General features: G+C 45.3%; 1 protein-coding gene across 13 annotated transcripts in view; it reads left to right on the plus strand.

Annotated features, from left to right (window-relative positions):
* Positions 1-18,935, plus strand: part of DYNC1I1 (dynein cytoplasmic 1 intermediate chain 1) — a 209,126-nt gene that overhangs the window by 122,755 nt on the left and 67,436 nt on the right. For all 13 annotated transcript variants that reach the window (XM_069959361.1, XM_069959367.1, XM_069959369.1 and 10 more), the window contains 2 exons: positions 16,630-16,776; positions 17,888-18,001. In XM_069959361.1, coding sequence (XP_069815462.1) covers positions 16,630-16,776; positions 17,888-18,001 — 261 coding nt within the window. The remainder of the gene's footprint in view (positions 1-16,629; positions 16,777-17,887; positions 18,002-18,935) is intronic.

An 18,935-nucleotide genomic window follows, 5' to 3' on the forward strand; every position in this document is an offset into this window, starting at 1 on the left:
ATAGATAGGAGATAGATAGCTAGATGATTAATAGATAGATAAGAGAGAGAGATAAGAGATAGATAGATATGAGTTAAATAGACTGATAGATAGATAAATAGATACATAATTAATAGATAGATAGATAGATAGATATGAGATAGATAGATAGAAAATAGATAATAGATACAGTAGATAGATAGAGAGATAGATAGTAGATAGATAGATAGTAGATAGATAGATAAATAGGAAATAGATAGATAGGAGATAGATAGATAGATAGATAGATAGATAGATAGATAGATAGATAGATAGATAGATAGGAGATAGATAGGAGATAGATAGATAGATAGATAGATAGGAGATAGATAGATAATAGATAGATAGATAATAGAGAGATAGATAAAAGATACGTTAGATAGAGGTTATTTGTGCCAGAAAACCCATTTATTATAAATCCCGTGTAACCCTTTCAGCATGCTGTGTGCGGGGGTTCAGCAGACTGTCTTTCTCTCCTGGTTGGGCACCTCCCGGGTGAAGTTGCTGTTAGTTGTCATGGTAACCGGAGGCCTGTGGATTACCAGTAGATTTTCGGAGCCTCCCTCTGCCCACTCGTACACACTACATCACTGCTGTTCCATCTACTGTGACACGATGTTCATGATAAAATCTGACATGTACCCTGCGGGTGATGTCTGCCCACCACTGCGCCAGCTTCATGTCCGCCTTGTTTTTTTCTTATTTTATATTGACTCCGTGTTACTATATAAAAACTGAACCTGTCACCTGAATCAGAACCATGAGAAACATCTGACCAAGTGCTCATGCCATCGCTGCCAGTGACTATATGCAGGGAGGGAACAGGGGGGCACTTGACCCCTCTGGTGACCTAGGGATCTTCACCATCCACCTTCCCATGGAAACCTTCTTCCCACTGTTTCATGTAGGTCTAAACGATGATGTGACATCATCATGGCCACCATATTGGGGTCCATGGTAAGAGAAGGCTTGTACCACTGGATGCTAACATTACTACAATAGGGGGACAAGTCCTCAACAGGTTCCCCACCAATTGTTTTTTTCTCTAGTAACCTTCATCTCCTCCATGCTGTCTCTTTGATGGTGCCATCATCCTTTTGTTGACATTGAGGCCACCATTGTAGAATTGATACCTTACAGGTACCAATACCATATGGTGGTGGAGTTTAAAAAACTAAAGACCACCACACTACGAGTTAGCTGGAAATTCTTCTTATCCCACCTGAATGAAGCCAAGTCATAGGCCGGGAGATCCCTGAATGATGATGGGACTACAACAGAGGGTCGAAAAGGTGGAATCAACCTTAATGGATCATAGGGAATTCTCCATGGTAAGGTGGGGTCACCCTTCCTAGGGCCAATCTCTTGACTGGAAACCATGCCACACATATGGCCACCTCATATCCAATCCTCAGCCAGTAGACTTTGTCACAGAGAAGAGGTTTTGCTCACAGTCCCATGCTGTAACTTCTAAACAGCCCGTCCACTCATTTCAACTGGTAGACCACCTCTAGCCACCGCAATCAGAGCTGTTGGTCCTTATTTTCAAAATAGGTTGAGACTTGTATCAATCAGACTGTGGATAAGCCAAACTTGTCCAGATAGATATGTTGTACACCACCTTCCCAGGTGATCCTAGGACTCTAGAAGTCCCTCCAACAACTGTAGATGTCTAGATGCCCTTTGACTGAATTAGGACCAGAACAGGATTGGAGCCCCCCTTAAATCCTTTTATAGTACCCCCCCTGTAACTTTTTATAATGTATAGTGTGCCCATAGTCTATTCACCATCCTGTCTGAGGATATTAGTGAAAACCATTGGAGCGGGAACGCAAGGCTCCGAGCACATGGTAGGTGTTGATATCCAGCCGAGAACAGAGCAGAAACTGGATTACTTTTTTTTGCCATGAGCCTCGGTGAAGAATTATTGGTGTTTTTTTAATGACAAGAGGGCTGACTCACTTTTGTGGTTTGTTTGGCGCGGCCCCGAGATTTTACATTTCATCGCTTTTTATAGTATTTTTTTTTTAATCGGTAATCTAGGTTCCCTTGCCAAAAAGGTGAAGATTTAGGTAATTGAAGGCTGTTTGCGTTGCGTTAGTTGTAGTCAGAAGAGATTAGTCACAGGTGTTCCTTCATTACGTTGGCAGGGCACCCTTCACCTGTGGTCATCGACACCTTCCTTGTAATGTGTTCGGGGACCCACAGCTAAAACATGCGCCACCCTGCCAGATTCTTAAAGGGGTTTTCCAGCTTCATGTTGAATGATCTATCACTGTACAATAAAAAGTCCTGAAACTTTATAGCAAACTAGTGAGTGCAGCTATAGAGTATAATACAGGATGTAACTCAGGATCAGTACAGGATCAGTAATGTAATGTATGTACACAGTGACCCCACCAGCAGAATAGTGACTACAGCTCTGGAGTATAATACAGGATGTAACTCAGGATCAGTAATGTAATGTACATACACAGTGACCCCACCAGCAGAATAGTGAGTGCGGCTCTGGAGTATAATACAGGATGTAACTCAGGATCAGTACAGGATCAGTAATGTATGTACACTGTGACCCCACCAGCAGAATAGTGAGTGCAGCTCTGGAGTATAATACAGGATGTAACTCAGGATCAGTAATGCAATGTATGTACACAGTGACCCCACCAGCAGAATAGTGAGTGCGGCTCTGGAGTATAATACAGGATGTAACTCAGGATCAGAATAGTATCAGTAATGTAATGTACACAATGACCCCACCAGCAGAATAGTGACTACAGCTCTGAAGTATAATACAGAATGTAGTACAGGATCAGTAATGTAATGTATGTACACAGTGACCCCACCAGCAGAATAGTGAGTGCAGAATAGTGAGTGCAGCTCACAGCAGTAAAATAGGGCTAGGCCCATGAGCAATTCTCCTTTAATAAATATCCCGGCCCATTGCTTTTCTGGAGGTGAGATGTACCCTCTCCATTTCCCTTATATTCCAAGTATTTTCTCATACATTCCGTTGATTTTTATGGTTCATTTTCTATAGTAAACAATGACAGCCACTTTGACCAAGACGCCCTAAATTTACCCTGACATTCGGGGAAGGCTGGCCTCAAGAAAACACTGCAATAAGGAAAATCCAAAGAAATCTGGCAGCGTTATTCCTCGCCATACTCCGCCCCCTTCCGCTGTCTTGCCACAGCTTCAATGACAACGTCCCAATTTCTGTTTTTATACACAAAGTCCATGGAAAATATTGGTTAAGTCAGCAGCCCACGTCTTGTGCACCACAAAGTATGACTTCCTTCCTTGTTGTTTTCTCGTGGCTTCCACACCCGGCCTCGTATCTGAGCCTGGCACGCGAAGAATCAGGGCTGAATCCGCCGTGTACATGCTCTATACACGGGAGGATGGGCTCATGGCTGGGATGTTTACATGTCACTCACCACTCCGGACAGCTCAGACTGTGGGTGGAAGAAAGGGCGAGACTTGCCAGGTCAATGTCATGTCAGGAATCTACTTCAGCTACAGTATTAGGTGCTAAGACTTACAAAAAGTTCCTATACAGTATAAACCATTAACCCCTTCCTGTAATGGAAATGCATTTTTTGCAGGTTTTTTTTAAGAATTATAGATAATTGCAAGTTGTAGTCTCTAAATAGAACTGAAATAAAGAGCTAATATTGGACTTAATCCTGGGATAGTTGGTTGGTGAAGGATAGATGTCAGAGGGTTGTTGGTAATGGAGTGTATTTTGAGCAGAGACTGGTTACAAGTGGGGGCACCAGGGGTCTATTCTGGACCCTGCTCTTTACGAAAGTGACATAGGAGAAGGGTTGGTAGGTAAGGATAGTGATATAGGAGAAGGTTTGGTAGGTAAGGATAGTGACATAGAAGAAGGTTTGGTAGGTAAGGATAGTGATATAGGAGAAGGGTTGGTAGGTAAGGATAGTGACATAGGAGAAGGGTTGGTAGGTAAGGATAGTGACATAGGAGAAGGTTTGGTAGGTAAGGATAGTGACATAGGAGAAGGTTTGGTAGGTAAGGATAGTGACATAGGAGAAGGTTTGGTAGGTAAGGATAGTGACATAGGAGAAGGTTTGGTAGGTAAGGATAGTGAGATAGGAGAAGGGTTGGTAGGTAAGGATAGTGACATAGGAGAAAGGGTGGTAGGTAAGGATAGTGACATATGGGAAGGTTTGGTGGGTAAGGATAGTGACATATGAGAAGGTTTGGTAGGTAAGGATAGTGACATAGTAGAAGGTTTGGTAGGTAAGGATAGTGAGATAGGAGAAAGTTTGATAGGTAAGGATAGTGACATAGGAAAAGGTGTGGTAAGTAAGGATAGTGATATAGGAGAAGGTTTGGTAGGTAAGTATAGTGAGATAGGAGAAAGTTTAGTAGGTAAGGATAGTGATATAGGAGAAGGTTTGGTAGGTAAGGGTAGTGACATAGGAGAAGGTTTGGTAGGTAAGGATAGTGACATAGGAGAAGGTTTGGTAGGTAAGGATAGTGACATAGGAGAAGGTTTGGTAGGTAAGGATAGTGACATAGGAGAAGGGTTGGTAGGTAAGGATAGTGACAGAGGAGAAGGTTTGGTAGGTAAGGATAGTGACATAGGAGAAGGTTTGGTAGGTAAGGATAGTGATATAGGAGAAGGTTTGGTAGGTAAGGATAGTGACATAGGAGAAGGTTTGGTAGGTAAGGATAGTGACATAGGAGAAGGTTTGGTAGGTAAGGATAGTGACATACGAGAAGGTTTGGTAGGTAAGGATAGTGACAGGAGAAGGTTTGGTAGGTAAGGATAGTGAGATGGGAGAAGGTTTGGTAGGTAAGGATAGTGACATAGGAGAAGGTTTGGTAGGTAAGGATAGTGAGATGGGAGAAGGTTTGGTAGGTAAGGATAGTGACATATGAGAAGGTTTGGTAGATAAGGATAGTGATTTAGGAGAAGGGTTGGTAGGTCAGGATAGTGACATAGGAGAAGGGTTGGTGGGTAAGGATAGTGACATAGTAGAAGGTTTGGTGGGTTAGGATAGTGACATAGGAGAAGGGTTGGTGGGTAAGGATAGTGACATAGGAGGAGGGTTGGTAGGTAAGGATAGTGACAGGAGAAGGTTTGGTAGGTAAGGATAGTGAGATAGGAGAAGGTTTGGTAGGTAAGGATAGTGACATAGGAGAAGGTTTGGTAGGTAAGGATAGTGATATAGGAGAAGGTTTGGTAGGTAAGGATAGTGATATAGGAGAAGGTTTGGTGGGTAAGGATAGTGAGATAGGAGAAGGTTTGGTGGGTAAGGATAGTGACATAGGAGGAGGGTTGGTAGGTAAGGATAGTGACATAGGAGAAGGGTTGGTAGGTAAGGTCAGTGACATAGGAGAAGGTTTGGTGGGGAAGGGGCCTATTCCACGGAGCGATAATCGGCTGAATCGGCCCGATTCGTCCAATTATTGCTCGGTGGAATACAGAAAACGATCAGCCGATCGTGTCATCGGCTGATCATTTATTTAGGCCCAAACCTAAAATCATCGGTCACCAACCGTGCATCGCTACGTGGAATAGCGGTTGGTATGCTGGGCTGTAGTAGATACTTGGGGCAAACATCCAGCAGATGTGGTTGGTAAATCTTCAGTAAGTGAATGTAAACCTAACTGGGATATATATATATATCTATCCTAAGATAAGAATAAAAGGAAATAATATGAGGGCGGACTAGCCGACAATCTTTTATATGTTTACAGGTGATTAACCCTTTTCATACTCACCTGGCCCGATCCCACGCAGCTGTTGATCCTGACAGAATCCAGTCTCTGCTGCTTCTGTTTCATGTGAGGTGTTGTCCCAGAAGGAAGTGACTGCTCAGTCAATCACTGGTAAAGGCGGGGACAACACCTCACAGGGACCAGGGGGCAGCAGAGAGCAGCATGGATTAGGATCTGTTGGAAAGGCAGCTGTGGGGGATCAGGGCAGGTGATTATGGTTTCTTTCTTATTTGTACAGCACCCAAAGTGTGACATTTTTGTGCAGCTGGAATATCCCTTTAAGGAAGTTCTTACTATTTTTAGATGAGGTTACATTTTCAGAATACACCACTGCCCCACAATTTAAGCTGGCAAACCTCTTCTCTGCTGGATGGCGGAGAACGCAGCCGGTGACAGATGTTGGTGGTGACACCCTTGAGATAAACCCTATTATCATCCTCGGAGCGGTGGAGTCCACAGTCGGCTTCCTGGGAGGTCGGTTTGGTAACTGGCGGCTCCTGGTACCCCCGGGATTCAGGGCTATTTCAGTACGAACAAATTCTGATATATTATCCTCTCCTTATTCCTGGGCCGAGTGAGAACTGTAAATCATATCCCCTGCCACTCAGGATCCTGCAAGAGAACTGTGTCTATTCTCTTACAAGCAATACGCAATATGCAATGCGGTATATACAAAGCTCACCTGTAAATGCAAGTCCAGTGATAATTTGAAGGCTTACTTATATACCTCTATAGTAGTCACAACATCCCCCCTCCCAACGTCTGACACAGTGCTCTCTGCTGCCACCTCTGTCCATGTCAGGAACTGCCACAAGCAGCAGCAAATCCCCATAGAAAACCTCTCCTGCCCTGGACAGTTCCTGACATGGACAGAGGTGGCAGCAGAGAGCACTGTGTCAGACTGGAAAGAAACCACCACTTCCTGCAGGACATTCAGCAGCTGATAAGTACTGGAAGACTGGAGATTTATAAATAGAAGTCATTTACAAATCTGTATAACTTTCTGACATTAGTTGATTAAAAAAACTTTTTTTCCCCCGGAGCCAGAGACCTGACTTAGCAGTTTCATTGCGTTACATTCTGAATTGTCGCGGATTCTTATTATAAGTTTATTACGCCGATTATTGATAAATACGACAAACTTTATGGGCTGAGATGGAGGGAATATCAGAAGCGGAGGAGACAGAAGGGAGGCATTAAGCACGAGCAGGGCTCAGTACTTTTCCAATAAAATAAATGTAATTTGTGGCCACGTATCAAGAGCTCGCTGGTTTGAAGTTCTAAGTGGAACAATCCAGCTCCTGGCGTTTGAACAGCCGCGCGGCTGCGCCTGATGCTGCAACTTTCATGTGGTTTGTGGGGCATATCCAGAAAGCCGCAGCATTTCTGGAGACCAGAAACCAGATAGGTTCACATTGCTTCCTTTCTTCTTAAATAAATACTTCTTGTTTAACCAAATCCTGGCTGAAAATCCCCCGCCCCCACTACCTCGTCTTGCCATGCGGCATAGAGGCCGCTGAGCGTCAACGAATTACAGGCCCAAGAGGGAACTCTGGCGCAAAGGGATTAACTAGGATGTTGGCTTCAATCCTTAGGATAGGCCATCAGTGTAAAGACCCTATTCCACGGAACGATTACGGCCGATAATCGTTCAGTGGAATAGAAGGCAATGATCAGCCGACATCGTTCATGTCGGCTGATCGTTGCGTCGCTTGTTTTTCCGTGGAACAGGAGCAGCGGCAGTCAGTGTCGGATTAAATGTACCCTGGGCTGTCCACCCAACCTGGCCCCCCCCCCCCTGTCAATCCGCCCACATTATACTCCGCTACTGCCCCCCCCCCCCACACACTGTTCCCAATAAACACTGCCTGCCTCCCCTCCCTGCTGGCCCCAATAAACATAATGTTTGGTCCCTTGCTGCTCCCAGTAAGCATTGTCCACCCCATCTCCACTGCCCCCAATAAACATATTGCCACCTGGTTTCAGGAGAGGAGGGAGCTGATCTTATAGGGGAGGTCGCAGGGTCACAGCAGCACAGAGAATGTCAGGAGTGGAGGGTGCTGATCTTATAGGGGAGGTCACAGCAGCACAGAGGATATCAGGAGAGGAGGGTGCTGATCTTATAGGGGAGGTCACAGCAGCACAGAGGATGTCAGGAGATGAGGGTGCTAATCAGATAGGAGAGTCCTAGCAGCACAGAGGATGTCAGGAGAGGAGGGTGCTGATCTATAGAAGAGGTCCGAGCAGCACAGAGGATGTCAGGAGAGGAGGGTGCTGATCTAATAGGGAAGGTCACAGCAGCTCAGAGGATGTCAGGAGAGGAGGGGGCTGATCTTATAGGGGAGGTCACAGCAGCACAGAGGATGTCAGGAAAGGAGGGTGCTAATCCTATAGGAGATGGTCCCCCTCTTCCCCCCTTATAGATGGTCATCCTCTTCCCCCCTTATAGATGGTCACCCTTCCCCCCCCCCTTATAGATGGTATCCCTCTCCCCCCCTTATAGATGGTACCCCTTCCCCCCCCCTTATAGATGTCCCCCTCTTCCCCCCTTATAGATGGTCCCCCCCCTTCTAGATGGTCCCCCTCTTCCCCCCTTATAGATGGTCACCCTCTTCCCTCCTTATAGATGGTACCCCTCTTTCCCCCCCTTATAGATGGTACCCCTTTCCCCCCCCCTTATAGATGGTCCCCCTCTTCCCCCCCTTATAGATGTCCTCCTCTTCCCCCTTATAGATGGTCCCCCTCTTCCCCCCTTATAGATATTCCCCCTCTTCTAGATGGTCCCCCTCTTCCCCCCTTATAGATGGTCCCCCTCTTCCCTCTTCCCCTCTTATAGATGGTCCCCCTCTTCCCCCCCTTATCCCCCCTTATAGATGGTCCCCCTCTTCCCCCCCTTATAGATGGCCCCCCTCCCCCCCCCCCTTATACCCTTATAGATGGCCCCCTCTCCCCCCCTCTTATAGATGCCCCCCCTTTCCCCCCCTCTTATAGATGGTCCCCCCCTTCTAGATGGTCCCCCTCTTCCCCCCTTATAGATGGTCCCCCTCTTCCCCCCCTTATAGCTGGTCCCCCCTTATAGCTGGTCCCCCTCTTCCCCCCCTTATAGCTGGTCCCCCTCTTCCCCCCCTTATAGCTGGTCCCCCTCTTCCCCCCCCCCTATACCCTTATAGATGGTCCCCCTCTTCCCCCCCTTATAGATGGTCCCCCTCTTCCCCCCCTTATAACTGGCCCCCCCTTTTCCCCCCTTATAGATGGTCCCCCTCTTCCCCCCCTCTTATAGATGGTCCCCCTCTTCCCCCCCCATAACTGGTCCCCCCTTTTCCCCCCTTATAGATGGTCCCCCTCCCCCCCTCTTATAGATGGTCCCCCCCCCCCCCCCTTATACCCTTATAGATGGTCCCCCTCTTTTCCCCCCTTATAGATGGTCCACCTCCCCCCCCCCTTATAGATGCCCCCCCCCCCCTTTCCCCAGTGCAGGCAGATTTAAAAAACAAAAAACAAAAAAACAACAACAAAGAAAACTCACCTTACAACCCGTTCCCCCGTCGATCCTCTCCTGTCTTGCAGGCTCTGTCTGTCCCCCGGCTGTTGTGCAGCTGCCGGAGGTGTCCCGTCCTATCCCCCAGCAGCGCGCGCATCACAGAGCTCCCCGTGCGCCGGAAGTCACAGCCACAGGCGCACGGGGAGCTGTCTGATGCGTGCGCTGCCGGGGGATAGGACGGGACACCTCCGGCAGCTGCACAACAGCCGGGGGACAGTAAGAGCAGGACTCTTGTGACCGCAAGCAAAACAATGCTTGCGGTCACAAGAGCCTGCAGTGGCACGGGGGGGCCGGGCCGCAGCGGCATTATAATGTAGGCGGCGTGGCATGGGCCCCCCGAGCCTCGGGCCCCGGGCGGCCGCCCAAACCGCCACATTATAATCCGCCATAGTAGACCGCCACTGGGCTGCCCAGACGATCTAGTGATCACCTGGGCAGCCCCCCCCCCCCCCCGCATCTCCCCGCGGCTCCTCCCGCACTCACCCATCTTGCCTGGACTGTTCTTAACAGCATTTAGTGACCTGCTTTACAGTAAGACTCATGGACATAGACAATAGACAGACTCTTGTTCCTTGAGACGAATGTGAGACATTACTGAGCGCACTCTGTGACCTGTGAAGAGTTCATTCCACAGGCAGCTGTTATTGTCTCTTCTATCTACTGGTGTCACATGACGCTGCACTGCTGTACAGATCACTTTACAGCAGCCTCCTCTTATCACCACAGACACAACAGGAAGTCTCAGCTTAGTTTTAGCCCCAGTGGTGAGAATGAGAACTGCAAGATCTCAGGATTATTTTTAATAATATAGATAGAAAAGTGGAAAATTAGAAAAAATGTCAACAAAAATTCTTAACAATGCGTGTAACATAAAAACAGTGTTTAGCCAATAAGTCATTTTCTGCTGACACATTCCCTTTAAGTGTCTGGTGTCTCCCCTGTTGTAGTTATTGGTAAGGCCCTATTCATACGTCCATAGCGCGACCCCCTAAGCAACCGTAGTTGTCCGCAATTCACAGACCTCTCCATGGACAGATAGGGGGAGATTTATCAGACATGGTGTAAAGTAAAACTGTCTCAGTTGCCCCTAGCAACCAATCAGATTCCACCTTTCATTTTCCAAAGAGTCTGTGAGAAATGAAAGGTGAAATCTGATTGGTTGCTAGGGGCGACTGAGCCAGCTTCACTTTACAACATGTTTGATAAATCTCCCCCATAGTGTTCTGTGGTCCGCAATTGCCTGTCTTTGAATTGTGGCCACTTGCTGGGATGAGGCACAGGAAACAGGTGAGGTGAGTAACACAGATTTCTCTTTGTTGTCCATAGCAACTATTCCCATCACTGTCTTTGTTGTCCATAGCAACTATTCCCATCACTGTCTTTCTTGTCCATAGCAACTATTCCCATCACTGTCTTTCTTGTCCATAGCAACCATTCCCATTACTGTCTGTGCTGTTCATAGCAACCATTCCCATTACTGTCTGTGCTGTTCATAGCAACCATTCCCATTACTGTCTGTGCTGTCCATAGCAACTATTCCCATCACTGTCTTTGTTGTCCATAGCAACTATTCTATTACTGTCTGTGAGGTCCATAGCAACTATTCCCATCACTGTGATTTCTTGTCCATAGCAACCCTTCACAACGTTCTGTTTTGCATAGCAACCACTTGCAGCACTGTCTTTGCTACCCAAGGCAACCGATTGCAGCACTTTGTCTTTGTTTCTTATAGCAACCATTCAAAGCATTGTCTTAATTTCCCATAGCAACCTATTGCAGCACTGTCTTTGTTGTCTATATAACCCTTCCTAGTCATACCACCCATATACAGCCCTGTCCCTGCTGCCTATAGTGACCAGCACTGTGTCATTCTTTCCCATAGCAACTACTCTCATCACTGGCGTTGTTTTCCATAGCAACCATTTACAGCAGTGTTATTCTTTCCGATAACTACTCTCATCACTGGCCTTGTTGTCCATAGCAACCATTCACAGCACTGTCCTTTGCATAGCAACCTTTTTTTTGCCAGCCCGGGTATATCTTATACGACTGGTCAGTCCCTTTAAATTAGATTTTTCCAGAATAAACACAGAATTCAACGCATTTCAACCTTTAAAAAGGACAATGGCGTTTCCGTCCCCTTTATATGTAGGACGCCGGCGTGTGTTAACGCTGCAGCAAGCTGTGACTCTTGTAGAAGACCTTTCCATTACTACAGAGATTTCTGTAAATGTTCTGACATGTCCAGACTCTCAGCCCGCTGGTTGCAGGTAAATGTGACACGGCTCCCTCCCGGTAAGGGGGCTCATGGAAAAGCTTTTAATGCCTCGGAGGGCGGCAGAAATCAGCGGCCGTATTGTAAAGATTTGGTGACGTTCCGTCACTTTAATGGAGCACAATGAGTAGATTGCTATATACGGCAATGTGTTAAACCCCGATCCTGATGTCTGACAATTTGCTAAATTTTATTCACGGTGTATTTTGGTCCTTTTTGGGGAAAAAACAATAAAATACTGAGATTTTGTTTTTCAGTTGAAGACATTAAAATCTACAGTGTTAATAGAAAACATGGGGTGTTATGTGTCCTGTCAAAGGCCGACAGCGAGGCAACGGAAATGTTTCTATGTAACGGTGAAGAATGAGCCATGTATGTAGTGAAATCACCTCCAGGGAGCTGCTGTATCTAAGCCTGTCAGGTGTGATACTTTGCTGCTATACCAGTGTATCTAAACCGGTCTGGTGTGATGCTTTGCTGGTAGGCCAGTGTATCAAAGCCTGTCTGGTGTGATACTGTGCTGCTGTCTAGTATGATATTGTGCTGCTAAGCCAGTGTATCTAAGCCTGTCTGGGGTGATACTGTGCGTCTAGGACACCACTACGGGTGTTGCTAGTTTATACACCCCTCGCAAAAGCCTGTACTCTAAGTAAAAGTGGTAATGAAGTAGTACCTAAGTTTTGCCACTAGATCTCGCTAGTATCTATATCTTGTACTTATGTTTTGCACTGCTGTAGTACTCAAGGGGTTATTTTTTTTTTTGTGATTTGTGCACCAATGAGAGCTATTTTCTCTTCTCCACCTATCTTTATTCTTCTTCTTCTGCACTCTCTTTTCCACCACTCACAGCAGGTATTACATACCCTGTAGGAGGTTGCCACATGGGGAGAGGAAGTGTAGTCTCACACTTAGTTAGTCTTAGGGTGCGTTTATACAGAGAGATTTATCTGACAGATTTTTGAAGCCAAAGCGAGGAACAGACTATAAACAGGGAACAGGTCATAAAGGAAAGACAGATTTCTCCTCTTCTCAAATCCATTCCTGGCTTTGGCTTCCAAAATCTGTCAGATAAATCTGTCGGTGTAAATGCACCCTTAGTCTGGTTCCTGTAACAAGGTCTGGGGATTGTGTCACCCTCTAGGACGGGTCACCCAACATTGGGGGCAATACACGGGCACAAGTATTCTCTCTACTCTCAAGTATTCTACTTATTCTACTTTTAAAGTTCCGGCAGAGCACATTACTACTTGGGTTGGAACTCTCGTGACATCCTCCTCTCTACTTCTCTATACTCACTCTACTTCTCAGCACCCAATCAAGCCAGCACGGCTACTCTACCTCTCAGGCTCTCAGCACAAGTCTTGTCAGTCAAGTCCAAAGTATATTGTCAAGTCACAAGTCTACTGTATACTACTGTATCAAGTATTCCTAAAGTAAATTGAGATTATTAGTGATTATTACTTAAACACCGACACAGTAATTGCAACTTTCTTTGGGTCATCTCCCCTTTCTGTGGGTGGTGGTACCAATAGTCCGGGTGGGTCACAACTCCACTCCGGACCAACATGATAAGCACCCAAGGGACCCTCTCACAGCCCGCCAGGTCACCGACCACAGGGAAAGGGTATAGCTTGCCACTCTAAACTAAAAGCAGGTGTGCCTCCATACCTGTGTGCCCACCTGGCACTGGTGTCACTACAGTACAACATCTGGCTGAGCTATTTTTCGACCAACCACCACAGTGGTGGCGTCACACGGTACCACCTAGCAAGTGACCGGTCGTGCCTCACAGCAATGCACCACATATCTAAGCTTGTCTGGTGTGATACTGTGCTGCTAGGCGCCTGGGAATAAAGAGGTTATGCAGCATTAGTAAAATATGGCTGCTTTCTTGAACAACAAGCATTGATTTACCTTTGAGGAACAGTGTGGATCATTTTTGGCAGGCAGACTGACAGCCCAAGTTTCTCTCTGTCCTGTATATACTACATGGTAAACACCGACCCCACTTTCCGTGTTTTTGTCCTAATGTACGTGTTACTAGAGACAGATTTCCACTGACAACAGACAGTAGACAGCAGATTGCCAAAAAGGGAGATACCTAGCGGCCAAGATTTTAAAGTTGTTTTTCTGGAGTAAGGAGTCATTTTAGGTAAATGAAGGGATTTAGGAATCATATCAGCTAGAACACGGAGGGAAGTTGTTTGAAACCGTAGCGATCATTATACTTGGGGCACTGGAAGGTCAGGAGAGGAGTTATAAACAATAATACTTGTAACATGTGAGATTCTGCAATGTTGCAATACCAGATTCAGCCTGTGGACAATGGTGGCGCTCTTTCTGATAAAAAAAAAAATCGTATTCACTCTTTAGGGGTTGCACTCATCATACAGCAACTGTATAAGTAGTAACGGGTACTACTCTTTCACGGCAGCCCCAGGTAGCGAGGATATTACCAGTGAAAGTGCTTGTGACTTACTTCTGTCTTCTGGCATTAGGCCTGGGAGTCTCCCCTTCTATTAAGACCACATGACAACCAGAGTGGCTTACAAATGTCTCCATTGTGTTGTATGAGGGCTGCTGCCATGCCTGAGTGCATAACGTCCTGATGTAAGGCAGACTGTGGTCATTCTGCAGTAGAAGCTTCTTAGCGGGGATCTTATAAAACACGTCTAAACTTACCACTCAAGTGACTTCCACAACGTCTGCAGAATCGAATAAATGCTGAACAGGGAAAATATACATTTACATCTTACAGACGCTCAATGGAAGCACAGGATAGAGTATAGCAGTATATGTACTGTATGAGGGTGCCCCTCCCTGGAACACCAGGTCCTCTGAACCCATCTATGACAAATAAAGTGTAAAAGTGTGAATAAGGCTAGGTTCACACTGCGTTTTAGCAATCCGTTTTTTTTCACCTGTTTTTTGCAAAAAACGGATTAAAAAAACGGATGCAACTGTGTTCATCCGTTTTTCCGTTGACTTCCATAATTAAAAAAAAAAAATGGATCCGTTTTTTTTTTTTTGTTTTATGGAAAAAAACCGTGGTCGACCACATTTTTTGTCCGTCAGAAAAAAAACCGATCCATTTTGATCTGTTTTTTTTTTTATATAATGGAAGCCAATGGAATCCGTTTGCATCCGTTTTTTTAAATCCGTTTTTTTGCAAAAAAACAGATGAAAAAAAGGATTGCAAAAACGCAGTGTGAACCTAGCCTTATTCACTCTTTTACACTTTATTTGTCATACATTGGATTTAGAGGACCTGGTGTTCCAGGGAGGGGCATCCAAAAAACAGATGATAAAAACGGATTGCAAAAACGCAGTGTAAACCTAGCCATAGAGGAGGCAGAAACCTGAGGATGGTTCAGTGGCGTACCAAGAGTCATTTGGGATCCATAGAATACCACCTACATGTCTCTCCATGTCAATAATATCGGTACAGATAGTGTTACCTTTTGTTTTTTTTCTGTGAATAATGTAGGTACAGATAGTACAACCTTCCTATGTAAATGATGTAGGTACAGATAGTACTGCCTTCCTATGTAAATGATGTAGGTACAGATAGTACTGCCTCCTTATTTCTACCTGTAAATGATGTATATGCAAAAAAAAAGAGCCCCTGGAGCCTCATTTAAGAGTCTCGAAACACAGGACTAGGATTTCACTGCATTGAGCGCTTTAACCAGCATGTTAATGATGTAGGTACAGATAGTACTGTCTCCTTGCCTCTACCTGTAAATGATGTAGGTACAGATAGTACTGCCTCCTTGCCTCTACCTGTAAATGATGTAGGTACAGATAGTACTGCCTCCTTGCCTCTACCTGTAAATGATGTAGGTACAGATAGTGCTGCCTTCTTGTCTTTTTCTTTAAGTTATGTAGACACATATAGCACTGCTTCCTTGTCTCTAACGGTAAATTATGTAGGTACAGACGGTGCCCGTGTTTCGACCTTTGTCGCTATACCACCTTTTGTCCACCAGTGTCTGGTGACCCGTCTTATAACGGTGACACAAGCCCCAGACCTTGTTACCTGGGTTGAGCAGAGTAGCCAAGATTTCCTGGTTACACCCGTGCTGCGAGATAAAGTACATAGGCTTCTAGCAACTTTGCTCTATCCGGATCAGTTCCTTTTGTTATCCGGATACTGTTTTGCACCTTTAGAGGTGTTCCGGTGTGGGTTGGGGTTTCTCTGACTTGTCCTCTCCTTGGAGTAGCTTAACACTGCATAGTGTATAGAAGTGCTGCTTTCAAGATACTGATGTCTGAGTCTCCCATGTATGTCTGCTCTACACAGGAACCTGACTAAGACTGCGGACTAGTTCTGGAGTGGGGACCTGGCAAAGCCAGGGCCGAGCCGGACCACAGCAAGGACCAACTTGTTTTGCATCTTCTCTGCTCAACAACCAGACTAAGACTGACTAAGTGTGGGTGTATACTTCCTCTCCCCAAGTGACAACGTCCTACAGGTGGTGTAATATCCACTGTGAATGGTAGAGAAGAAAGCATAGAAAGAAAGGAGCTCAGGGATAGGTAGAGAAGAAGAGAAGGTCCTCATTGGTGCACAGATCACAATAAACAATAACTCTTTAGTTACTTGCAGCTGTGTAAAATACAAGTACAGATACATACAATAGCGTCATCTTGTGGCAAAACTTAGGTACTACTTCATTACCACAGTTACTTAAAATACAGGCTTTTGCGAGGGGTGTAACATACTAGTAACATGCGTGGTGGGATACCACAGTCACTTTATAGAGGAAACGTATAGGAGCTCTTAAAACTGGGGGTCTAGCGTTCATGGTCTTAGTGGACTGAGTGCCCTCTGACTGGCCATAAAATCTGGGTATGATATATATATATATATATATATATATATATATATACATACATACACTTTACCTTCTTAAATGTTAAGGTTGTTACACTCCATCCTCTTTGACTAACATTATGGGATGTGATGTTAGGATTTGCAGGGGATCTATAACATTTCTAAAACCTAAACGTATTCTAAAGCCTTTTCCCTATTGTTTTGTAGTCATCGGTGATGTCAGTCTGCTTTGCTCGGTTTCATCCAAACCTTGTGATTGGTGGTACATACTCTGGACAGATAGTACTGTGGGATAACCGCAGCCACCGGAGGACTCCAGTACAGAGGACGCCGCTTTCTGCTGCAGCACATACGGTGAGCACCTCTGTCTGTCTATCTATCTATCTATCTATCTAGACTCTTCAAAAAGGTGCGGCACTCGGTAATGAATGAATGCTGGGTGCCAGCGGTTTCACCCTGATCCAAGGGTGTATGTTAAATAGCAAAAACGATATAACTGCAGCACGCCAGTCTTGTAGTGAAAAACAGTGAACAATTTATTCCATAAAGAAAAACACTCGGAACAGCGGTAGCGACTTTCAGTCCTTCAATGTGGACTTTTCTCAAGCTTGAGAAAAGTCCACATTGAATAGATTATCTATCTATCTATCTATCTCCTATCTATCTATCTCCTATCTATCTATCTATCTATCTATCTATCTATCTCCTATCTATCTATCTATCTATCTATCTATCTATCTATCTATCTATCTATCTATCTATCTCTTATATGGTTTTATAGGCCTGGTTGTAATCACCCATCCGATCCCCCTATAGACACACTACTGCTAATATGGAGGTCTCAGCAACATGTATGCAGTGTCCCAGTACAGTGTGCCACTACATCTGTATTTCACCTGTTGCAGGGTACTTAATGTATGTCAGGTGCCACACTCTGGGCTATATGCTGCTGTTTTGCACTTTCACCACTTGGTGTCTCACTCACTCTTCCCTATTCTCCAGCACAGCTGAAGGATTGTAAAGGGTTAACTGTGTTCACTGTTCTGGAGATTTTTAAATAGAGGTAACTTACACATTTGTATAACTTTCTGACACCAGTTGATTTGAAAACTTTTTTTTGCTGATGTACCCCTTTAAGCCTCGATTGTAGGGTTATATTGACATGCACTGTGTATATTGATACAATTGTTGTAGTGCAGTAATTCTATGCGATATCCATATACTTTATTGCATTTTCACTGTTGCATTTTCTGTTGGCTGTCTGGGCATGCTGGGAGTAGTAGTTTTACAACAGCTAAAAGTCACCGCCTGGAAAACATTGCTGTATATTTCATCATTAGCAAATGACTCCAATTCTAGACCTTTTCAGCATCTATTTCTATACAATGCCATATATATATATATTACCATGCGGCCCCCGTGTATGATAATGGCTATCACAGCACTGTGCTTGTCTTTCTTCCAGCATCCTATCTACTGTGTGAACGTGGTGGGGACGCAGAATGCGCACAACCTTATTACTGTTTCCACCGATGGTAAATTGTGCTCCTGGAGCTTGGATATGCTCTCAGCTCCGCAGGTGGGTGTTAATTTGACTCCATGAGAACCACTCTGCCTAATGCATTAATGGACACGGGCTGCGAGCGCCTGAAACAAACCGAGACAAGTGGGAAAAGTTCAACTTTCACGCTAACAGGAAAAACTTGTGTTTGTGGACGGAAAAACAGTAATTACCGGGAATATACAAAAATAGCTGGAAAATCCAACCGAAACTTTAGACGTCTAAGCTCATGGCAGGTGTATGAAAGGATAGGGGAGGGTCACCTCTGTCTCCCCTGACCTGTCATAGACGGCCAAATGCAGGGGCGTAGCTAGGATTCACGGTGCCCCATAACAAAAATGTTTAAGGGGCCCCCCTCTCCTATGCAGAACACAAAGCACTGTGCATATGTATCTGCTTTACTGCTGGTGCACTGATAACCCCTGACCTCTGCAGGAGCTCTGCACAGTTTCCTTTCCTACTTGATTGCTGCAGGCAGCTAGAGAACAGAGGTCAGAGGTTATCAGTGCAGTGAAGCAGAGATCTCTGTCTTTTGCTTGTTAACCCTTTTTTGTGTTGCAGCATGTAAGTAATCATTGGGTCACTTACACTCCAGTATATAATGGATTAAGCAGAAGGACACACTCTCTTACCTTCTCCCCTGGGTTCCCCTCCTGCATGGGCCCCATAGCAACTGCCTACCCTGCCTCTATGGTAGCTACGCCACTGGCCAAATGGGTTTGCATGTGGCCCATATTAATTTGGGTTGACATGCAAACATAATTTTTTCTGTGGGCCCACCTGATACTAGAGATGAGCGGATCTTCAGCATGCTCAAGTGCGTCCAAACCCAGAAGTCTCGGCATTTGATTTCCGGTGGCTGAAGAAGTTGGATGCTGCCCTAGGGAGTCCTGGATACAGCCATAGGCCATACGTTATATCTATGTTTTACAGGACTTTTTCAACGTCTTCA

Source organism: Dendropsophus ebraccatus, chromosome 2 (assembly GCF_027789765.1).
Source record: "Dendropsophus ebraccatus isolate aDenEbr1 chromosome 2, aDenEbr1.pat, whole genome shotgun sequence".
Taxonomy (NCBI): Eukaryota; Metazoa; Chordata; class Amphibia; order Anura; family Hylidae; genus Dendropsophus; species Dendropsophus ebraccatus.